Source organism: Polyodon spathula, chromosome 12 (genome assembly GCF_017654505.1).
Source record: "Polyodon spathula isolate WHYD16114869_AA chromosome 12, ASM1765450v1, whole genome shotgun sequence".
Lineage (NCBI taxonomy): Eukaryota > Metazoa > Chordata > Actinopteri > Acipenseriformes > Polyodontidae > Polyodon > Polyodon spathula.
Window position 1 is genome coordinate 34,374,753 of NC_054545.1, and position 23,716 is coordinate 34,398,468.

Here is a 23,716-nt window from a genome sequence, read left to right on the forward strand (position 1 = left end):
CGTTTGTCAGTTAACCCTAGGAAACCAAAGGTGTACAGATGCCGTTTTACTGTTTTGAAGAACTCAAACAAAAAGGTACCTGAAAAGTACTGATCTCCCGTTGTTTTTAAATAAAATGCGCCTATCCCTCATGCCGTAGGGTGCAGAGATGTGTGGTTTATTTCAGAATCACATTGGAGCCAGGGAGGTTGAAAGGGTCACATTGTCACGATGGACTTCTCCAGACAAGCTCAATGCGAGTTCAAAACCAGAGTTATAAATAGAGAAAAACGAGGATCATGCAATAGAGGTGCAACAGAACCGGTCACAGGGATCGCAAAACGACACAGACCAAAGGAGAACACACGAACAGGGTGACCATTGAAGGTAATTATTTAGTGAATGAAGAAGTGCAGCAGGACTCAAGGGAACCCTGTATTGATTGAATATTATATATATATATATATATATATATATATATATATATATATATATATATATATATATAGTGTGCATGTGTGTGCTAGACAATACAAGCTTGTTTGAACCCCACTGAAGAAGTGGATACCAGCTTGTACAGCACAACATCCTGTCTAATGTTGGATATTGTTAACATGCATTTTGGGGACCTGGTATACATAACAGATTTATTCTGGGAGAGATCTGAAAACAGCTCTGAAAGTCGAAATGTTTTCAGTTACCTTTGTTCGTTATTTTATATAGGCCTATAAATCACAGAAATCTTTATCTAAATACCAGACTTTCTAACTGATTCTTCCAAAGGTTACAATACTGTGTATGGTTTACAAATTTACCATAGGTCATATATCTGTTGTAGAGATCTGTGTTGCCTGGTTAAAATAACTAACAGTGTGCATGTAAAAACAAAGGATACGAAACGATGGATAATGAAACTTTCCATTGTATAGACTGGGGTTGCTCATACTTTTTAATTCTAATTGACGTGCTGTGTAATTAAAATAGACCCCCCCCCCCCCCCCAAAAAAAAAAAAAAAAAACTGTCATTACAGAGTATCATTAAAAACAAAGTTTCCGATGTGCTGCGTTTCAATCACTTTTCGAGTGCATTCTATTACAACAGTGCCCCCTTGTGATCAGATAGGCGAATTACACAATGACTCAGTCAAATGTACACACTTAACAAAAACAGGTGGTCAAAAGCAGAAACAGTTTACTTGCCTTTTGTGACCCGTCAGTTTTATTGAAATTACAATTTCATCCATGTATAACTTTTTGTTAATATTCATAACAGCTCCCTATCTTTACTTCATTTGCGTGTGTGTTTTTATTTATTTAGTTTTAAAGCCACAAAAATTATACTTTGCTACCCGGAACTTAATTAAATAGTTGCTGCGCCTTAAGTATCTGAAAATGTGTTAATTAATCAAGCCGTTTTTTGTTGTTGTTGTTTTGTTTTTTACACTGGACATTGGTTAAAGTATAAGCAGTGTCGCTGGGGTGGCAGAATACCTCATTGTTCTATAAACTTTCATTTCGAGGCGGCATATTCAACAATTATTAAAAAAAAAAAAAAAAAAAAAAAAAAAACCTTTATAAATGCTTCGTCTGGAGCAGTTTTAGTTGTTGCGAGTACATGGAAGAAAGACAAAAACACAAATTACAGCAACGTAATACTTGGTTTTAATTACAGTAATTATTTCGCTCCGTCTGGACTTAAATCCCTGCGTCAGGTATGCCACACTGGTAATTCCAACTATCATCTTGTATTTTTTTCTTAAACGTAATTTTTGTACTCAGGTTGTAACTATTATTAGGGCTAATTTGAACCCGTGGTGATTTCACGTGACACCCTTTTCAACTGTGTGTTCGTTAATTGGCTACTGGCCAGCGCACTTTAATTAGCAGGATGAAGCAGAAAGAATTAAAAGTAGCAATATTAAAAAAAAAAAAAAAACTGTGTAGCATTTGATTATAATGCAATCTTTATTGTGGGGTTGGATGTTATGTGAGTTTGTTTTCATTTACAATATTATTGAAAATCCAGGGAAAGTCTTTTTATTAAGTTTTGACAACAGTAGTTGCAACAAGCAACTGTAGTGTGTGTGGTTTTGTTGTTACATTTTTTTTATATTTTTTATTGTAAAATGATATTGACAAAGGCAATGCTCCAGAATGAAAAGGACACGGTGATAAGAACGACTAAAATCGTTTTGGACAGGAGACAATAGATTACTGGAAGCTACTTTACTGTGCCTTTGTGGGTGCTGTTTCTCTGTTCTTTATAGTACCCGCACAGTAGAGAGAGTATTCTAGTTTTTACTGAACCTGTTGAAATGGGTTTCTCAGACTACTACCCTTTCAGAGAAGAGTGCCTCTCTAGGTCATTACCCTACTACTACAGTTTCACCGCACACTCTGTGTCAAGCAGCATGATAAAGATAGAGAACAAACACACAGGATTGGAAAGGTAGATACCACATTAACAGGGCAGAGGATCGGACCAGGAAAAGAAAATTACTTGCAAATGGCAATCTCGAAAGAGGAAGAAAGGATCGAAGTGTCAATCATCTGCTTTTAATGTGTCCTTTTATTTTACCAGAAACAAATAGTTATTACTACAGGAGCGCCCCCCTTCTCTTATCTTTTTATTATTTTTATTTTTTTATTATTATTATTTTGTCAGACTTGTTTTACAATGCCTGCCTATGTGTTAAAACTGCACCCAGTTCCATATTGTGCATATATGCCTCAGTCTTAAAAGTGAACTGGAAAGATCCCTCTTCTCAGAAGAAAGCCTTGATTATGCAGTGTAGTGTAGTGTTTTTATCCATGAAATTCTTATTCAGTCTTTTGGCAAATGGATAAAAGTAACATATACAAATATAACCTGGAAGTGTTACTAGTTGTGTTCTAATAAGAGATTATTTTTGGATGAGAGTAATTTTCCCATGTATAATTGGTGCAGATGGTTTTCCAAAAGGTAAACATTTTAGCCTATTCGTTTATTTTTTTAATATAATAAGCCTTAAAACAGATTGTATGTACTCAGTTTAATATTGTACAAGACATGTAAGAATAAAACAGTACTTTTTAAAAACATTCTTTTAAACAAAATATGACAAATATTTACACTCACTGTTAAAAATACAAAAGCATACAGGCGAATCATTTGTCTTTCTAAAAGACATAAGTTACAACAGCTATCAAAAGGGGGAGACAACGCAACTTACTCAATAATACCTATTCACAGACATGTGCCGTACAGTTTCTGCTTGTTTTATATGAGTACAGTTGTGCAGTTCTGCCGTATGTCGGCATTTTTACATTTATTACACAGCTCACCGAGTGCATTCCAGATGTATCAGAATAAAAAGGACAAAATAACAGTGAAGAGATGCTCAAAAAGTCAGCGAAACGCGAAAGTAAATGTTCCAGTATTATAGGAAGCAGGGTTAAGAGAGAATATCTGCTTCGTGTTTTGCAATCCGCATTTTGCCCAGCTGTATCCTCTCCGTCACATTGCTTTCAGCAGAGCACAGTTAATTGAATTTGAATCAGTGTCGCTTGACATTCATTGCGTCCTTTCAAACAATGAGACTCCTCCACATACAGGTGCGCGCGCAGCACAGGTGGCCAAACATACCTCTGTATTTCTTCCCGTACCCAATTTCAGTACTTTAAAAAATATCAGCATTGTTCAACTGGTGTGGGTTTTTTTATTTTATTTTATTTCAGGTAACAGTAATTTTTATTTTATTTTTTTTAAAGAAAGTGCTTTGTAATTCTGGACGGGACAGGATAATCCCAAGTTATAAAACGCTGATTTCTTAGCAAGTACTGCGGTTACTTGACTCTTAGTCTATTTTGTTTTGTTTTTTAATTTATCTGCCAGACAGACAGTGTGTCCGACGTGAATGGTTATACATCGTACTCGGTAACATCCTAATCGCTGTATAGTTTGTATTCCAGTCCCCTAAAATGTAAAATATTAAAATATTTGAGAAAACAGCGGTTTTCAAAGCAGTTCCCAAGCTGGAAGATGTATTATCTTTTTAACTTAATTACAGTATAAAAGCACACACATTTTGCAACTGACACGACTGATCAATATGATCGGCTAACCTGAAAACGAACCACTGCAAGGCCATGCAAAAGCAAGCCACACTGCAAAAATAGTTTTTACCACACGTTGGATAATAATTTATTTTTATTTACACGGGTCAACAATTAATTTTAAAATTAAGAAAATAGAAAGATCAAGAATATAGATCTGATTTTTTTTTCATTAAATGTTGCGGTAATCTTTAATACTAATTATTGTAAAGTGTCTGGAGAATGTGCAGTTTTCAGACAACTGGAATATTCGTTGAAAGGTTAATTGGCTCGAAACCGAGAAAGCGGGACACACAGCGCTAAAAACTAGGTTGATTTAAGAATAACGTTGAACAGTGTGCCTTTAGATTCAGTTAGTGGAAGCACTATAGACCTTATCAGCAAGAACATTTCCATTGTGTGACTATTCAGGAATCCCCCAGCTGACCTTCCTGCTCCAGGATCAGTTTAATAATCCTCTGAGTACATTTAGAGAGTTCAGGGGTAAGACCCCTATGGAGGTGACTATCCAGTTGTGTCTTTTTTCCACCAACGATAGTAGAAATGTAAAGATGGGATGGATGAGGCAAGATCAACAAGGTCCCAGAAAATAATAACAATGAGAGGCTACTGTAAAGCGGCAATGTCCTTCTGTCCTAGATGGGGATCAGAGGGGAAAACTGTCCTTTTTCTTTTTCCGCATGCAGTTTTTGAAATACCTACAGCGGTGATGCTTTCCCCATGGGCTCATAAGGCAGCACATTTCTGAAGTAGACAACATCTATTTAAAAAAGAAAACATACAGGGCATTGCATTTTCAGTACAATACCAAGAGCTCTGTACAATGCTTAGAGATATAGAACCATTCCTTATCTTTAAATTAGTCAACGGTTTGTATTCTACCAAAAGCAAAAACCCATCGTCACAAGATTCCTGGCCAAGACTGTTGGGACAATCACAATCTGGGATGAGGGCATTTTTATTATAACAAAATATTAAAATACAATTATATGTAGAATATAGATATATATATAATATATATATATATATATATATATATATATATATATATATATGTGTACGGAATGATAATTGTATTATTTTATTTTGTTTGTATATAAAGAAAATATAAATATATATATATATATATATATATATATATATATATATATATATATATATATATATATAAAACCATTAACACTGTTCAAGTATGGCAAAAATAATTACAATAATAAACTCGGGCACCAAAATGAATGTAAACTGAAAAGAATCTGCTTATATTCCAGTTATTTCCCATAGACATAAAACTATCCAATGTTTATTGTTGCTTTTTGGCAGAAGAAAGCAGGCAACGTTGTTAGGGGCTGATACAAGAGCAGTGTAATCAAACAGTTTGTCAAAATGATTAATATTGTTCTAGGATCACACCAAAAAGAACACAGCACCCAGTTTGTCTAATAGTTAGTATTCTGCAAACTGTACACTTTGTAATGCTTCAGGTGTATGTTTTACTAGCGTGTACAGCTAGAATGTTAATATTCTGACTGATGTCACTTAACTGTGATTAATCTGCTGTTGTTCATTTTGCAATGGTAAAGAATGCAAATCCACAATTCATTAAGTGATGCTGTACTTCAGCTTTCACTTATATACTTGATTTGTGCTTGCTTGTAAACAGCAGTGAAAAGATGGCAACACTGTACTGTGACACTCCTCCTGCGGATGCCTTTTAGCAACAGTTTTATATGCAGTACTGCTAACCACATTCAATTACACAATGCTTATAAAGGGCTGAAATGCTAAGGCATCAAAACAGATCTTGCCCTGACCTAACAGAAGTTCAGATAACGTCAAACTCTTCTGAAATAACTCTTGTATTGTCTTTTTATATATATTTTTACTGTAGCATAACAGCGCCCCTATCAAATTCCTCTGTATCGACTCTTTAGACTTCAAATGATACTGGCCAGGGCTGTACTTGCAAAGCACGAGCATGCTGGTAAATGCACAGGTCTGCTTCCCTTTGTAGTACAGTCCATTATCTTAAAACAAGGCTTGAAGCATTTCTATCAGTCTCATCAAAGTCTTGCACGCTTAAACCCTTTTAATACCCCCCACCCCCACCCCACCCCAGTCCACTATCACAACTAAACTCCACACTATTGATTCCTGAATGGTTTTACATGATTAAGAGGCTGTTAGATTTTGTGGTCCCTGAAGATTTGATCCAGTCCCATTTACAATACTGTCTGAGGTACGACAAATCGGACAAAAAATATAAATCCAACAAAAAATAAAAAATAAGTTGATGCATGTTTGTTTAGTCTGAATTAATACATATGCGGCAACACATACTGCAGGCCAGGTCACTGCTGGGCGGCACACAGCACTGATGCCACTGATGTTTAATGTTTTCTACAGCAGAAGAAAGCAGCAAGCGTCTTAGTCAGCTTCTAAACCAATATTCTTCTTTTCCTCCTGTGCTACGGACTCCATAAAATGTTGTAAACTCTCTCACAGTCTGGTCCTGGTCATTATATAGTTACACAGCTGACACTTGCTCTTCTGTAAAAAAAAACAAATATATAATTATATTGTACATAAGTACCTATACAAGAAGAAAAATAAAACATACAACAATATCCAACCCTACTAACATAAAACAGTAAACACATTAAAACACATGTTATATTTTTGCAAACATGGAAACAACATCACAAAATGTGAAATGGGTCAATTTGATAAACTTTTATTTTTTTTTTCTTTGTTAGGTTTGCATCCCTGAAAAAAAAAATTGAATTTATCAACTCCTGTCATGTTTTACCCATTTTACTGAACAATACTAAAAATTTAAGATATCTAATTCTCTGTTGGCCAAAAACAGAATCAAAAACACTCCGAGCCTGATATACTAAACCTTTAGACCAAAGGAACATTTGGACCATTTAACTATAAGCAGCTTAAGAGGGGAAAGATATAACTAGCAAATATTTACCATCATACCTAACCGTGATGAACAAAAATAAATGACTACCATGTAAACATGAAACATTACGCTGTTCTTAAAATAGGAAGGCTATGTATACAGTAATTTATTGAAAAATGTTTTCAGTTTCACAACACGTACCATCCTCCTCACTAGCTCGTTCTCTCTGTTGATTAACATGGGCTAGTCTAGGGTCAGAATCTTGCCGCTTCTGTGTCGGGGACTGAACTACCGTCTTGGCTTCTGGTTGCCTAGCAATGGCACAGTGGGGCGGGACCAACTTTGACCTCTGCAATGCCACACTATAGTCTGGAGGTTTTAAGCGCGGGTGGCGGGATGCTCCTTCCTTTACAGCCACTAATGGGATTCCCAGGTATCCTGGAGGAGTGGGTGGTGGTGCCCTATATCTATCGTCCTTCTGAGCGGAAGTGACACAGTACACTGGCACAAGACACAAGCAGCAGGAATGTTAATGAGAAAAAGGAAATGACAACTAAAAAACAACGAGATGTTAACAACAGGGTATACAAACAAGCGATGCATGTAGAGCAGGGGTTCCCAAAGTTTTGGTGATGGAGGGCCATTTTACAGAGGTTGCATGGGATGGGGGGGGGGCCGCACAAGAAAATGTACCACACATGAAACCGAAATATGTCCCAAATCATGCCTTTTTTATTTCCTATACAATTTTTTTATTTAAATTAGGAATGCATATTACTGCCACTGCAACACCAGCAGCTTTGAAATGTATTTGTGCTTTATGCTGTGTCTTGGTGCCACAATATCATGCTGTCACATCTTACATTGTCCTGGTCACAACAATTAAAGAAGATAATACCGAAACAGGTACTCTTCAAACTATACCAATTAAACTCTTTTGTGGGTTATTCTTCAGTAGTGAGGCAGAATGCATCTTGACTTGTACAACTAACCACTCCACTGAGAGCTGAATATATGTACAGTGAACTCTGCTTAATTCAAATCTCTGGGGACCACACAATCAGCTTGAGATGTGCAATTACATACGATTGCTACCTAACATCCTACTAGCTACTGTACTGTAGCCTAACTGTAGTCTTATTCAGAAACAAAATGGAAATGTAACAGTTTCAAACAGTAGCCGGGTACTGTTACTACAGTAGTACTTTCCCTAACAAAAGAGGGTGGGCTTTGGGGGGGCCGCACTTTGGGAACCCCTGATGTAGAGTGTAGGATGGCAGCAGCAGATTTTTTTTTTTAGCTAGCACCCTCCCCTCCACCAAACATCTGGAAGTTAATTTCAATGTTAAGTCTGTAAAATAAATTTCCCGCAAGTGTTCCCCATTAACAAGAGAAATGCAGTTACTTGGTTAATTTAAGCCATGTGCGAGGAAGAAAAGATAGTGTTATTAATGTGTCATTTGGAACACCCCAAATCTGCTGATGTCATTTTAAATCAGTTTCTAATTAATACAAAAAAAAATAAAATAATCATACTGTACGTAAAAGCACAAAGACCGTTTTTAACCTTACCTATAAGTCCCTTTTCTGTGCTTGAAGTGACAGTTTTATAAACTGCATTTGTGCTTGGTTCACAATCTGAAGCTTCGCCCTGGGCTTCTCCAGAACTATCCAGAACCCTCCTCTTAATGGTTCCGTAGTTCCCCTCATACGTGTCAGAGAGGGAGCTGGAGGAGGCCCAGCTTTGCCTCGACTGGCTCAGCTCTAAGCTGTCTTTGGAATGCCTGTTACTTCTCTGATGGTCCTCCTCTGCCCAGGACCCTGTAGGTTCCACCTCGACAATAGGCCCATCGAGCTGGGTGTGGTGGAAAGAGCCCAGGTCCCAGCCTCTCTGGTTCTGGATGCTCTGGAAGTTGTCGTGGGAGTTGCTTGAGCACGACGTCCAGCTGCCCCTCCCACTGTCTGCTGTGTCTGTGGAGACGTGGCCGTGTGCAAACTCGTTGTGGCTTGTAGAGGGTGTGAAGGTTGAGCCCCTGGTTACAGCAGGCCTTGGCACTGAATAACTGAACAAAGTCCAGATGAGGTCAGTAACATAAACCAAATTATTCATCTTTTCTTGATCGTAGTTGATATAACATGTATACATTAATGCTCCATTGAACCACTTTTTATTTGCTGTACTTTGTTTAAAAGCAGTGTATATATATAACAAGCACAGCAGAGAAAGAAGAATAAGGCAATTAAATACTGAATTATAATTCTATTCAAGAACACTTATAATGGACACTATAAAAGCACTATTAAATAAATCTGTGTTTAGTTGCAATACCATATAGGCTGTGCAGTGCTGTCTAACATTGTCTTGGTTTATTATTAGAAATGCATGCTTTTGGTGCAAAGTGATTTACCGGCTAGAGGCTAGTATTCATGTCAATTAAAAATAAATAAATACAAAATTAAAAAAGGGTGTGAAAGATTAAGAGGATAGGCTGCCTGGTACTGTATAAAGCCATCAAACCAGACAGAAAATTGATTTCCTTTTACTTTATGTGCTGCAGTAATCATAATGGTCAATATAATACAAAATGTAACAAAAATATTTCAACTTTGTAACACTTGCATTAAAAAATCTATACTATCCCATGCACATGAACCTGTAATTCTTCTATACCCTTTGCAGCAATATTCCATATCACAGTCATTTTACTTAATATTTCTGCTGCAATCTTAGCATTATTTTTCTTTCTACTCTTAGTTTGGGACATTTCCATAAATAGAAATTAAATACACCATTAGGTGCATCCAGATTTTTCCTTTCCAGATAATTCATGCACTTCCAACATTGGACCACCAAGTGGAGTGAGTGCAAAAGTAAAAATTCAATTTGGAGACTGCAATTACATCAAAGAATGCCACAAGGAGGAAGACTAGCCGTGCAGTAGTCACACTGCATTCTATCAACTGAGCCAGCATAAACATATCATGTGCCACGGGGACATATTGCAAAGCTGTTAATAATCTCGACTGACACAATTTGGTTGTTATATTTTCAAAAATGTAAGGTGCCAAGTCCCTTTTTGACTGAATTTGTGTTGTGCAAAGTCTCACCCGGTAGTGTGGTGGCTGCATTGGGGTGCTGCGGCTGGCATGTTGTCTTTCCTGTCTGCAGCTGCAGTGGGTTCTGGAAAGCTGAGATGCTGTGTTAAGCTGCGGTCTTCTGATGTGGCACAAGTGGAATCAGCAGAGCAGTTGCTGACAATGCTGGAGCGGGAGGAGATCTCGCTGTGGCTCGAGTCAGAGAAGTTATCAGACTTTGTGGTTGGCATCAGAGCGTAACCTAAATAAAAGAACAGCACAAGCACTCTAAATCAGAAAGACCTTGTGATCTGAACATGTTTATTCTGTTTTGTTTTAAGAGTTGCAAATCTACCTTTATCACTGCAATACATACGTGTAAAATGAACTGTAGGTACTGACTAAAACTGAAGAGATCCAGGTTATATTTGAAAAAGACACACTATGTAAGAACATGAGAAAGTCTACAAAAGAGAGGAGGTGTTTCGGCTCATCTTGCTCATTTGGTTGTTAGTAGCTTATTGATCCCAGAATCTCATCAAGCAGCTTCTTGAAGGATCCCTGGGTGTCAGCTTCAACAGTATTACTTGTTAAAATGGGGTCCTACTCACAAAGCTTGTCTCATTATGCAATGACAGAAGTGTTACTGGAGTTTATATTCATGCAACTGTTTAGTTAATATAACAGTCTAGAAATGGTTTTAATCTATTCCACCTTTGAGAATGAGTCTCTGTACACAAACCTGAACTACACTAATGCAGCAGTAAGAAAGCACCATATAGTGTACATAAACTAGAACTTTTATTTACCAAAAAAAAGCTTAAGATTTCTGATTAGCTTCCCTGTTATGTACAGTAGCTAAATACATTTGTAACACTACATCTTTTAATGTATATAAAGAACATAAGCAAAACATGTAAAACAACTTCTAATGAAGCACAATTTGTAACGTAACATCATCTGATAAGCTATTACAGCTGTAGACTCTAATGCATTTAAAAGGCAAAAAACTCTAGCCATTATCATATGGGGTCTACTTTACTAACAGGAAAATCTAGGAACTTAGGAGACCAACTTTAAAACATTCATAGTACCAATCAAATAATTGCAGAGATGATGTAATGCAGATGAGTCATGTTACTTTAAATTACAACACCAACAGAAAAAATGCATGCTCCAATTACACCATCCACATCACAAGCTATTTTAGTGAAGGCAGGAGATTCTGAAGGTGAAACAGGTGCTTAGACATCTGTGTGTTGGTGTGCGTCTCTGCAAGGTAACCTTCTTCACAAAAGAAACTAGGTCTAATCTGGCCTGACAATAAAACAGGACGGAAACAGTACAAATCAATGTTCTTACAAGAATCACGTCAAAAGGGCTGAAATTGTTCTGATGACAATGCTGAATAATAAAAGTATCAATTCTCATTAAACATTCTGGTATAGTGCACTGTATTTAACTGACAAACCTGTGGTCTGGACTCAAACATTTTCCACTTAATAACATGACCAAGCTTTCTCTACAGTGAAGGGTCTTTAACACATGTACTTTGTTATATCGTGTAAATTCAGAAGCAACTGATCTGGACTTTGAAGCCCTTAAAGTTTTGAGCTCCATAGGATCTCTCTCTCTTTCTTTCTTTCTCTCTCTCCCTCACTCTCCCTCCCTCCCTCCTTCCTTCCCTAACTGAAAGGCCTTTCAAAGTCTATGTACATAAAACACAGCATAGTAAAAACATACGTGTATCTATAAGGAACAATATGTTGGTCTTTGGCCTACTCAATCCAGTTCATACAGTCTTCCTCCTCCTGTGTCTCATCTTGGGATAAAGCCATGCTAAAGGTCTATTCTGCTGCTCAACTCTGCCTTCGCTACTCCTATGAGCAATACTGCTGAACTCCTGCGAATGCATCGCTGCCAGGCTCCCCCTGTCCTCTCCTGTGTCACTTGTACAATCTCCTGTCTCTGTTCTAGTTGGCTCTACTCTCTCCCTGGAAAAGCTCCAGTCTCTGAGCATCCTGAAAGGGGACCTCACTCTCTTCCTGATCTTAGTGTCCTGCCCTGCTGCCTCTGTCCTCACGCCTGTCATCTGCTGGATTCTCTTTTGTAATAAAGCCCCACCTATCCCGTAGCTGCGCGGCCCACTGTTCTTGGTGCTGGTCTCACTAGTCAGGGATGAAGAGGAGCCTGAGAGATTCATCTGGCTGGAGTTCCGAGATCTCGGGATACTCCCAACTGAAAAGAGTCAAGTGTAGAATTCCATGGGGGTGAGGCACCTTATTTTAAAGTGTGTTACAAAATACATCAGCGCTAATATATTAAATTGAAACCATTACTAATAAACCTTATGTTGAAAAAAGTAGTTTTGGACACATAATAAATATATTTTTCCATTGATTTATAGGGGGGCAGTGGAAGATTAGTGCTCATCTCAATGTGTGAAACCTCAGAACAAAACTCTGCTGATCTACCAGGGCATACCTTTGTGTGGTGATCCCTGGGGAGATACAGGGGGGCTGGAATGCAGGGAGGAGGCTGTAGATATGGCATCGTCGGCGGCTCTTTTACAGGAGACATCGTCAGATGTGCCGTCAGTTTTCTTTACACACTGGGGAGAACCAGCACCTACAATGAAAGATAAAAAGGGTGAATCCAGCTGCACACTAAAGATTTGAAACAAAATGCATTTAGCTGAACTGTTGTATGGAGAGTCTGATGTCATCATTCTTTAGTTAGATGCTAATATTGTTTTACTATATTGCATACTGTCATTTTCTTTTCTTTTTTGAACATACGCGCTGCACTACTTAAAAGAGGAGCTGAACGTACTGGATAAGGCGATGTCCTTCAAGGTCCCCTTTCTCCGGAGCGGGTGCAGGTTGACAGAAGGCACCTGCAGAACTTGGCTGATTCTGTGCTGCTGGTGGGATTTTCCCGACGGGTTTGAGGACCTCATGGACACTGGAGAGATGTCTGATTTTCCTGATCTTCTTTCACTTAGATTCTTGGACACTGTTATATTGAAATAGGAAATAATTAATCTTGCATGTATCGTTGCAAGATTATTATGTTCCCACCAAAGACAATAATCAAAAAAACAACAGCACTTAAATTTCATTAAGTAGCATTTTGGTGAAATGGGAAGATGGTGATGATAATGATGACGATCAACTCTAATTTCATTTTCATTAGGTTGCTGCAGGGAAGTATGATTAACTTTCTCAGTATTATTGGCCAAAAGCAAGGTAAGATTTGGCTTGTGATTTATCCATTGTTTTTGACAGAGAAATTAACTGCAGGCATTGTGGTGGCAGAGTTTATTTAACTGTTGTTATTATTATTATTATTATTATTATTATTATTATTATTATTATTATTATTATTATTATTATTGCAATGTCACAAATTATATGTATGTACTACAGTGAACCTAATTCTTAAATAAAGATTTTTTTTGTACAACCCCACATCAATCCAGCAGATGGCAGTGTAAACCAATGTATTTTTTTTTTTTTTTTTTTTTTTTTTACTGATCTTGCACACCACCATTCTGCCAAAAATCGACTGCTGTTTCAATGGCAACACATCACAAGGCAATATGAATGTTAAAACAATGAAACACAGTAAATGCACAATACCGAGACACAAGATGCGGGACATTTAATAAAAATAATTGCAAAATGCAAAGTAGGCTTCAACTAATTAGGTCTACCATTCTGAATGTACATTGAAAATTGTAGTGCATTGCTTCATGTCCGATATGCTACAGCAAAGATCCATCTGGATCCAGGAACAAGATGCCTGTGTAGAACGAAAGCCAATGGTTTTGCACACATCTGCATGTAATCTGCATGCAATATTTGTCTTTGGGGCGCTCATTAGGCCACTTATTTTGACAGATTGGTTTCTGCAACTCAGAAAATAATCAACTCGGTCCGACAGGGGCCTAGTTCAACCAGTGATTGAAAGGGGCAATTTCAGATGGCTTTCACGTCAGTTCTAGCGGCAGACGCTTATTTCCTTGCTGTCAGTGCTGTCTGACAGCAGTAAAGAGAGTTAGATACAACACGTTATCGACGCTCGCTCTATTTAACTTACAGGTGCTGTAGGCAGGCTCACACTGGAGAGACATGATCTGGAATTTCTCCTCGTCGGTTTCCACGTTCAGATTGGAAAGGTACTGCTTCACTTTCCGTGCCATCTGTGCATCCTCATACAGCTTCTTGGCATTGAGCAGGGAGCTGCGACGCACACGCTTTTTGTGGGCCCCTCCTTGTACATCAAGCATGTTAGAGTTTGTGCTGCCCTGACTTAAAGATCTAAAAAGAAAAATAAATGTTTTGACTTTTCATGTCAAATCATTGTTTTGACATGACTGCTGAATAAAATATTAAAACAGCACATGCAAAAAGTAGGTTATCACGGTAATGGCGATGCATGCTTTTTTACTGCTATCAAGTAAACCTATTGTAGGAGTTCTGTAAATTTTGGCTCCCACCTGATCAATTTACAGCACACGTCCCTATTATATATATATATATATATATATATATATATATATATATATATATATATATATATATATATAATAAAAAAAATCTGTTCTGTCACTAACTAATTAAAAGTCAATATCCTATTTTTCATGTAGAAAATGTGTACAATTGAGCTTTATCCATAACTGAAACTCATGCAACTCTTTGTGGAACCCTATAGTATATACACTATAACAAACATACCAAGACAAAACAAAACCATGCTGGAGTTGTACCATGCCAAAGGTTATACAAATGAACAATGAAACTGGTACATGAAAACAGAGGTTAGAAAAATATTTGAACTGGATAAATAAATAAAACATGGCAGTGCATTATGATCAAGATGCCATCCAAAGATAAAGGTATCGTTAGGTTCTGCTGTTGTTCTCCTCCTCAAGCTTGAATGCACTGTGGCTGATGAAATGATGTTTGGGTACCAATCCTGCATACCTAAGTTAATACTGTAGGATGCATGCTTTTTATATGTGAAGGCAAGCAGGATGCAAAGTGCTCGAACTGCTGACTTTGTTCCACAGCACTACTCACCCTAAACTTTTCCATCTCTTCTTCCTGTAAGCAAGAGCCATGAACATTGAAGCATAGTTTTAAAAAAACACAACAAGGGAGAACCAGGACAGAAGAGTCAGAAAACAAACAGGAAGGCGACGTGGAAGAAAAAAAGCTCAGAAGCAATGCTGCAAGGATACTCTTAATTTGAAAGCATTGTTCCTTCGGTTTTTTTTTCACAACAGCAAAGCATTCATTAATGCAAATCAATTTGCACAGAATATTTGAAGATATGGTGGAAGTGGCACACAAAGAGTTAACCAGTCAAACACTCAGTTTTTTTTTTTTTTTTTTTTTTTAATATAAAACTTAGAATAATAAAGCAGAGGCTGAAACAGTTTAGAAAGGATGTAAAAGCAAAGAAATTCAGCAATCTGAAACCCATTTTAATCTAATTTGTTGTTGTCACTACAGCCGTGTGTGTGTTTTATATACGCAAACAGCAAAGTAGGTGACACACTGAAAATGTATTCACATTAAAGAGAAAGCAGCAGTGTTCTGAAAACTACAGCGATACACCTCCCACGTGCTGCTCCAACTGTTTAAATAACTGACCTGTCATTTTTTATTTTCATTTGTTAACATCCTCAACTTTTTACACCTAAACCTTTAAAGTCTGTTTCAAAGCTCTTTTCAAAATGCCCGCTCTAGTGCGCTGATAGAGGAAGGATTATTACCCGCATTGTCAAACAGGTAACACAGCAATAGCACTATACTCTGTAGAACGTGCGTTTTATATTAAAACAAACACACGTAATGTGTATCATTATCATAGCATTCACATTTGCAATACACTTCATAGGTCTCAGGGACTTTGCTATAAATATTTTTTCAGGAAGTTGGATGCCTCTGTAGAAACAGCAGCGCCCTCTCACTCCCCTCTGAGATTAACACACCTCTGTCTGAACATCAAGGCTGGATCCATGTTCACGGAGGTCATTCGGGTGACATGTCTTATCTCCATGGCAATCATTCGCAGTTTTTCAAAGTTCACCAAACCTTCCACACTTGAATCGTTACCTAATTAAATAAAAGGATATTGTTAAATGATTTTTTTTTTTTTTTAAGGAATGAGAAACAGCAGGCAGAGAAGGATTTCCTTAGTTAGGGTCCGATTGTCAAAATTCTTTCACCGTTTCAAACGTTTGATAATGGCGCCAAGCTAGCATCACACAATTGAATACAAGTACATTTAACTACTGCTAGCACCCAAGCTGTTTATTCATAGCCTTTCTTTTAGTAAAATGGGGAAAAACACTTGCAATTGTGCAAAATACTTCAGGTTAAAACATGACATGCCTGTTTTTAGACAATTATTCCACTCACATTAATTGATACACCCTGATGTGCCCACCAGATATATTGGGAACACATTGTCAATAGTGTGTTGTAACAAGTGTCTTCCTAATGAGCTTCTAATTCTTTTTTTTTTTTGCTTGGTGTTATTCATTACCATGTTATGTAAACACATAGAAGTCAACAGGGAATGCAGAATGTGAGACAAGTGAGCATCGACTGCAAAAAAATCTTTAACAATGTATTCAGAACTGTCTGATGTAATGTTTTCTATGCTGATTTTGAATAATTCTTGTTAAACAACGACTTTTTTCGATAGAATCTTCGTTTCAGAGGACTGTTAAGTCACTTATCTAGTACAAGTCCCCTGCAAATCAATTTTCCACTAAGTGCTGGAAACTACTGACATCAAGGAAAACTCAGCACTGAATTCGCCAAACTCCTAATAAGGTTGTTCTAAAGGCAGTTTCTGAATTACCTCCCGCTAACTCTTAAATCTGAAAAGGATGTGAAACTAAGAAAAAAAAAAAAACACATCGGAAAGAAAATGCAGAAACAAAGGAAATGAAAATAAGGATCTCATTCATACAATTACTTTACATACGTTTAGAAGCATGAAATCTAAAATTAAAGTTGATGCACTGTTCTGTATGAGACGTCAGCTCTAGCTAGTAATTGCACTAACTGTGCAAAACGATATCCCTACATACAGAAATAATTTTATTTATTTATTTTTGTAACTTTAGCACTTTGTCATATGTTCTAATGCACATTCATACACAGTATAAAATGTTCCTGAAATGATATCTTACATGTGACTTTTACCGTAATCATAATAAGTATACATGTAATGCCAACACGCTACCTTCATGAAGAAAGGTGAGGTCCTTCTTAACAACTGGGAAAAGAGGAATGATGGGCGGCTGCACACTCTGGCTGCTCAACACGTTGCGATACTTGGCCATGTTTCTGGAAGGGTCAAAAATATCTTGAAGATCCCTGAAAAGTTTCTCATATTTGCTTGGCAGTTTCTCCCATGTACCCCTCAGGCGAGCGACTGGAACAAGATACAGACCGCTGAAAATAAATAAAGTACTCCATCAACAGCAATGTACAGCACTGTATACTGTACTCAACTCCAACTGCAAGAGAAACAAGCGGCATGTCAACTAAACCCCCCTCGACGCTTAACTCTGAAAATAACAAAATCAAATTCGGATAACAAATTATTTAGACTGCAAATTGCTGACATATAGCCTAACTCATAAATAATACATGTACAACAAGAGAAACATACTATTGTATGGCCTCTCGTCCAGCAAAAAACTATACTGAGCTTTACATAGCCACTTTTCCATAAAAGAACCATTGCTTTTTATTGCAACAGACCTACAGTATCCAGGGATACAAATACGACTCCCACTTCATATCAATTCTATCCATGCCTGGTTTTACTAAGAGTTTAATAAGACACACCTGAGCTTGTTACCGTATCCACTGTGTCTAATCAAGCTTGCAGTAAAACCTGGAATGGGTGAAACTGCTACGCAAATAGGTCTTATTTCCATCCCTGGTATCGGTATTCTATACAAACATCTTGTATTTGGTTACCTTACAGATGCCAATAGTAGATGATCATAATTGCAAATGACATGACTGCACTGAAAGAACTACTATGATGGTGTTAATGCAAGCACTGCTAATTAAGTGTTTATACATGGGGGTATCATATAAGGTACTTGAGAGTAGAACAAGTCTGCAAGCATTTTAAAGCTCTGTAAAGACGATGTAGCCACAAATACACAGGGGGGCACTGAGGGAGTATATGTTTAAATGTAGTCACTGTGTGTCTTTGTTATTACTAGACAACATTTTTTAATATAGTTATTTTTGTTTTTACTGTAAAACCACAATAAAAATAAATTAAAAAAAACCCTTCTTGTAACTCCTACCTGATGATTGCAAACATGGAGTTGAAATTCTTGCACTCTCTGCTGTGCAGAGCGATTTTGATGAAGTGCTTGATGATCTTCATCCTCTTGAACTGGTTGGGCTCCTTCAGGATTTCCGTGGCCACCCAGAACGTCTCTTGGTTCACCACCTCCTCGAACTGTTTGAGGTGAGCGTTGCCGGTCTTGGAGTTCAGCTTGAAGAGGTCGTCCACATACTCCGTGGGCTCGATGTTGCGGAACAGCTCGAAATCCCTCATGGAGAGCTGTGTGGCCACCTCAACAGTGCTGAGCTGGAGCAGCGAGATCTGGCTCTCTCTCAGCAGCTCCTGGGCATCCTCATCTGAGCACAAAGTCTCTGTCTCCATGTTGTTCTTGAGATAGTATCTGACAGACGGAGGCAACAATCGACGTTTTAGAATTTTAAGTGTGAAAGCACACGTTTCTAGTTAGATAACTATACAAGTATTCATCTATATGAATGTATGCATCTTGATCTTTAATGTAAACTATTCCCTTTTGTTCCTGGTAAACATGTTTTAAAGACACAGGTACCGATACACAGTAGTATAGGGGCTGAATAAAAACTGTAATTTAACCTCTCAAAGGCAAAGCAGCATGGAATCTCACAAGTGCGTTTGGTACAAACGAAATAACACACGACTGGGTGTTCAAATATGGCCCAATATTGGAATATCTATGGCAAAGCCAAGTGCTGTTAAACTGAGGATACTGGACCATATTTTACCATCCCGGTGTGTGTCTCTGAGCTTATACAAAGGCAACCCCACCCTATCATACCCCTACCAAAGTCAATTGGTTGTCAAGTAAATCAGAGTCAGAGTGCTCCCTATCGTTTCCTTCCATTTTATAAACGCTTGTATCCTACAGCACGCAGTGTTTCGCTGTGTAAGCACTACATACATTACTTCAAAACAAGTTCCACAGGCACCAATAACTAAATATTAAAAGTGGCCTTGATGGGCTGAAGCATCAAATAAATAAATAAATAAATAAATAATAAAAATGCTGTGTCCAGCATAAATAACACATACTGATATTCTTTGGTTACCCCGATTTTTACATTGCCACACCAATTTTATACATTTGGCCTTTATACTGCATTCAGAGCCATTGAATTCTGAATGGCAAATCGAGCCAAAAGGCACAGATAAATTGAAGAGGGAAGAGGGAAGATAGATGTGTGACTGTCCTTGTGACATGCCAATAATACATTAACAATGTCACTATTGAATAACAATCACAAGTCTTACATGACCAGATCAATATATAACACTTTATATGTAAGCAACTGGTTTAAGACGCTCCCCTAAATTGCATGACTGTACCTCGTTAATCCTTAACTACTGGGATGAAATGATTTGGAAGAGGTTTCAGAAAACAAAGAGTTTTCTTTTTAAACTGTGGCATGGGACAATTATAAAATGAGAAGAAACTGAAGTTAGTGGTTTCTTCCCGTAGAGTTCACTTGTTCCATACCTTCCATTGAGCTGGATTCTGTCTGCTAGTTTGGAAAGTTGGTCAGGAAGCCTCCTTTGTTTTATCACTCCCTCTGGACTGATAGAAACCTCACAGAGGGAGTAAGTCTCGGCCGCTGCGGTCAGGCCGAACTCATTGATTGCATGCGACACCACGTCCTTCGCTGTGGTATCTTTGCTTATTATGATGTAGCAGCTCTGCTGGTCTGCCTTGAAGACGCGGATCACTTGATCTGGAATGTCTGTCGAAATAAATGAAGCTCGATAAGGGTATAGAACGAAGTTATAAAACAACCAAACAAAATCGAAAATCTAATTTCTTCCAAGTAAGCAGAGACTATCTGCATATGAAACACTTCACTGAGACCTGCAGCATTTTAAACAGGTATTTACTTTGCTGTTGAAGAAAACTGTAGGTATCCTACTAAAACATTAGTAAATAAAATTAAATAAAATGCAGAACATTATTATTATTATTATTATTATTATTATTATTATTATTATTATTATTATTATTATTATTATTAATAACCTGATCTACTTCCCACTATTCTAATGTAATGCTACCCACTGATGTCACCAATGATAGTTAATGGCTCAGCTAATGGCAGAAGATGAAAAAAAGAAACCTGCACAAAAAAGGTTAAACAACCTGCAAAAAAAAAGCTATTCCAGACCATGAAAACGACAAAGCATTTGTTGAGTGCTTTTTCAAAGAGCAGTTAATGTTATTGCAAGAGCAGCTGATGCAATTACCAGTAGTCTTCTATAACCCTGAAGCCACAGACTGATCACTATTGATACACACAGCACAGGACACATTGTGTTTTGTGTTAAATGTACAATGTTATATGTAAAATGCACAGTAATATATATCTTGTAACCTAAGTGCTATAAAAAATGGATGGGGTTTACAATAACATAATTAAAAATGAATAATTCAAGGCAGGTCATTTACTCAAAAGAAAGTAAAATAAATTAGAATGAAACACATTGTTATTCTTCTGCAAATTAAAGACTGTGTTGCCCTAGAGGTACATCCAACAATCACGGTAAAATGTAAATTTCAGCTACTTCAAGAACCTTGATACAAAATTTAGCACGTTCAGTTCCGTCAAAATGACATGTTATTTATCTGCTGCACTGTACACAGAGTCATCATTGCCCCACCTGGTGTGGAAATACAATGGGCTTTTAATGATGACAAAATCCCTGTCTGTCCCTACTTTACAATTTCAATACTAGCCTCCATTTAATGATGGGACTATGTCAATTTAATTAAATTTCATTTGTGGAGAGAAAAAAATTTATATATTTTTTTTTTCCAAGGCTTTGGTTTATCAGCATGTCTTTTTGCTCAAGTATTTATTTATTTATTTATTTTTTATTTTTTTAAGTACGCGCATTTTTTAATATCGTATTTCTCTATTCGGGAATTGTTGAAGACAGTTCATTAGAATAAAAGGGTACACTTGGTTCGGGGGTTAACCAACATCTAAATTACCCAATGGTGAAATACTGCACCCATAATTAGTGCTGCCCAAACCCATTATTCAAATTCTGCTCTCCACAGAAATCAGGTGTTGACAATCACGTGACGGCTAATTTACCATTCAAAGTGAAACGAGCGGCTGCTGCTTCACTGCTTTCACTTTCAATGGTAAAATCAGCCCAGTCAACATCAGTGAGCATCACTGGACTGTCGTCCCGATTTCTGTGGAGAGCTTAATAAGAATAATGGATTAGTGCAGCTCTGCTGATAATGCTCACAATGTTCATCCAGTCTGCTGCTCTTGTTGTGGGGATACACTTCTAAGACACACCTGACTTGCAAACTGTGTTTTTAATACTATATCAAGTTATGGCAGATTTTCAAGTGGGGTTTTGAGTCACATGATGCAGTGGTTCACGAAACACATGAAGTAAAAATTTAAAATACTGATGAAGTGAGTACAACAAAATGGGAAGAACACAGGTGGAAGGTGGGCTTGTTTGGATCAAATGTCACCAACGCTACACTACGGCATGCAACTGAGAACTTCATACTTACAGTAAAAGCCTACGGCTGTGGTAGCAAAATAGAAAATTGTAAAACATGGTTAAGGTCAGCTGTTAAAAAAGGTTTTGCAAAAGGCTCAGTGCACGACATCTGTCTGGTAGTAGTGCAATACACTAGAACACAAGGGAGACCAGCATCTAAAAGAACTGAATTCAATTTGTATGTCAGCTTCACTTAAGGCTACATTAACAGTATTTTAAATTCGGGTGTTTTTTTTTTGTTATAAATCCCCATTGCCACAATGAAATAAATGTATCTTCTGGAAAACTGTCAATGCATTTTAATATGCACTGTGCAAGCCATGAGAAGCTGCCTCTCTGATGTGAATGGAATAATCCATTTATTTTTAATAGCGAAATTGGCAGGTGAGTGGAATAATGTGAGAAAGGTTGTGCATAATAAAAGGCTGGTATATTGTGGTTGTTTAGGTCCTTAATAAATTAAACAGCTAACAAAAGGCTAATTTTTTTCACATACTTTGTTAACTGTTCATTAAGAGGTTTAACCTGATCAGTGGGGAAATCCTAAATGTTAAATATGAACTGATCCAAACAAAGTGATTTTGTATGTAAAATATGAATAGTACCCAAAATATATTCTTCTTATGTCTGTTTAAAGTCTTTTTCCCTGGGGCGTTTACTTGCAAAATTTTATGGACACACACAAAAAAAAAACCCTTCATAATACAGTATCACATTCAGAAAGGATGCTCATTTAATGGGAAAACCAATAAGTATATTGATTCTGAAATCTGCACAGAGAAAAATGTGTTAAAAAAGACCCTGTACAGTATTGTACAGAAGCCATTTGCTTAGTATTGTTCTCTCATAATGTATTTGATTTAAAATAGGAAATAAATACAGAACAGAAATTTACTGTAAAAAAAAAAAAAAAGTGTATTGTATTTTTTTGTTCGTTAAAGCTGTAAATGTTTAAGCATTTACTATGAAATGTAGTTTTTGAGATGCAGGTGTTACGCAGTACAGGCTCGAAACCCTCACCTGCAGGGTTGGAGAAGTCCACCATGTTGACAGCAGGCTGGAGGAGGTCAGGGCTGCTGGATGACAGAGTTCCAGGAATGGGCATGATAGCAACACTGTGTCTGCACTGCCTGGTCCCTACGATACTGTCATCTTGGGACTGAATTACTCCACCGTCACTGTAAAACACACCATACAAGGGTTCTTCAAAAATATATTGAACAGTGGCTGTTTCTTAGTTACTACAGCAGCTGAAGAGCAGTACTCTGTAATCCCAAAATGCCAATGTACCATAATTTTGACCTTAAACAATTTTTTTTTATATCCCTATGCTGTTGCATATAAATGAAAACCTTTAAATTAATAATTTCATATGTCAGTCATGACATACTGTGCAATGCAATATATCTACTTCCAGAGTTTTTAAATTGACAAACATCTCAATCACTTTATATCTCAAGAGACATTTTCATATTAGAACTGTACCCTTTTGACAAATTATGTTATTACAATGCTATCATATAGATCAAGCTCTGCAGGAAAATAAACAATGACATGCTCACGCAAGCATTTTAAAGAAACCTATATAAAATGCCAACTTTCAGGCTTCGAGCACAAAAGCAACATAATACTGCAATGGTGTCAAAACATGTCTAGAAAGATATTACATTACAGATATTGTAATATGTACTGCAGAGAATCTAATCTATACATAACAACTCTTGAAGCTGGGACTGTTTTTAAGGGAACATAATATCCGAATCCACTAGA

General features: G+C 37.2%; 1 protein-coding gene across 19 annotated transcripts in view; it reads right to left on the reverse strand.

Annotated features, from left to right (window-relative positions):
• Positions 1 to 5,260: 5,260 nt before the first annotated feature.
• Positions 5,261 to 23,716, reverse strand: part of LOC121324193 (rap guanine nucleotide exchange factor 6-like) — a 75,948-nt gene continuing 57,492 nt past the window's right edge. For 8 of the 19 annotated variants that reach the window (XM_041265769.1, XM_041265766.1, XM_041265784.1 and 5 more), the window contains 15 exons: positions 22,967 to 23,124; positions 21,957 to 21,971; positions 19,908 to 20,148; positions 18,411 to 18,794; positions 17,324 to 17,535; positions 16,059 to 16,182; positions 15,142 to 15,165; positions 14,159 to 14,379; positions 12,890 to 13,072; positions 12,542 to 12,685; positions 12,182 to 12,295; positions 10,091 to 10,319; positions 8,555 to 9,045; positions 7,184 to 7,483; positions 5,261 to 6,621 (listed from right to left, as the gene is read on the reverse strand). In XM_041265769.1, the coding sequence (XP_041121703.1) occupies positions 6,599 to 6,621; positions 7,184 to 7,483; positions 8,555 to 9,045; positions 10,091 to 10,319; positions 12,182 to 12,295; positions 12,542 to 12,685; positions 12,890 to 13,072; positions 14,159 to 14,379; positions 15,142 to 15,165; positions 16,059 to 16,182; positions 17,324 to 17,535; positions 18,411 to 18,794; positions 19,908 to 20,148; positions 21,957 to 21,971; positions 22,967 to 23,124 (2,863 nt within the window). In that variant the 3' untranslated portion in view covers positions 5,261 to 6,598. The remainder of the gene's footprint in view (positions 6,622 to 7,183; positions 7,484 to 8,554; positions 9,046 to 10,090; positions 10,320 to 12,181; positions 12,296 to 12,541; positions 12,686 to 12,889; positions 13,073 to 14,158; positions 14,380 to 15,141; positions 15,166 to 16,058; positions 16,183 to 17,323; positions 17,536 to 18,410; positions 18,795 to 19,907; positions 20,149 to 21,956; positions 21,972 to 22,966; positions 23,125 to 23,716) is intronic. The other 11 variants (XM_041265775.1, XM_041265773.1, XM_041265771.1 and 8 more) reach the window with 8 other exon arrangements.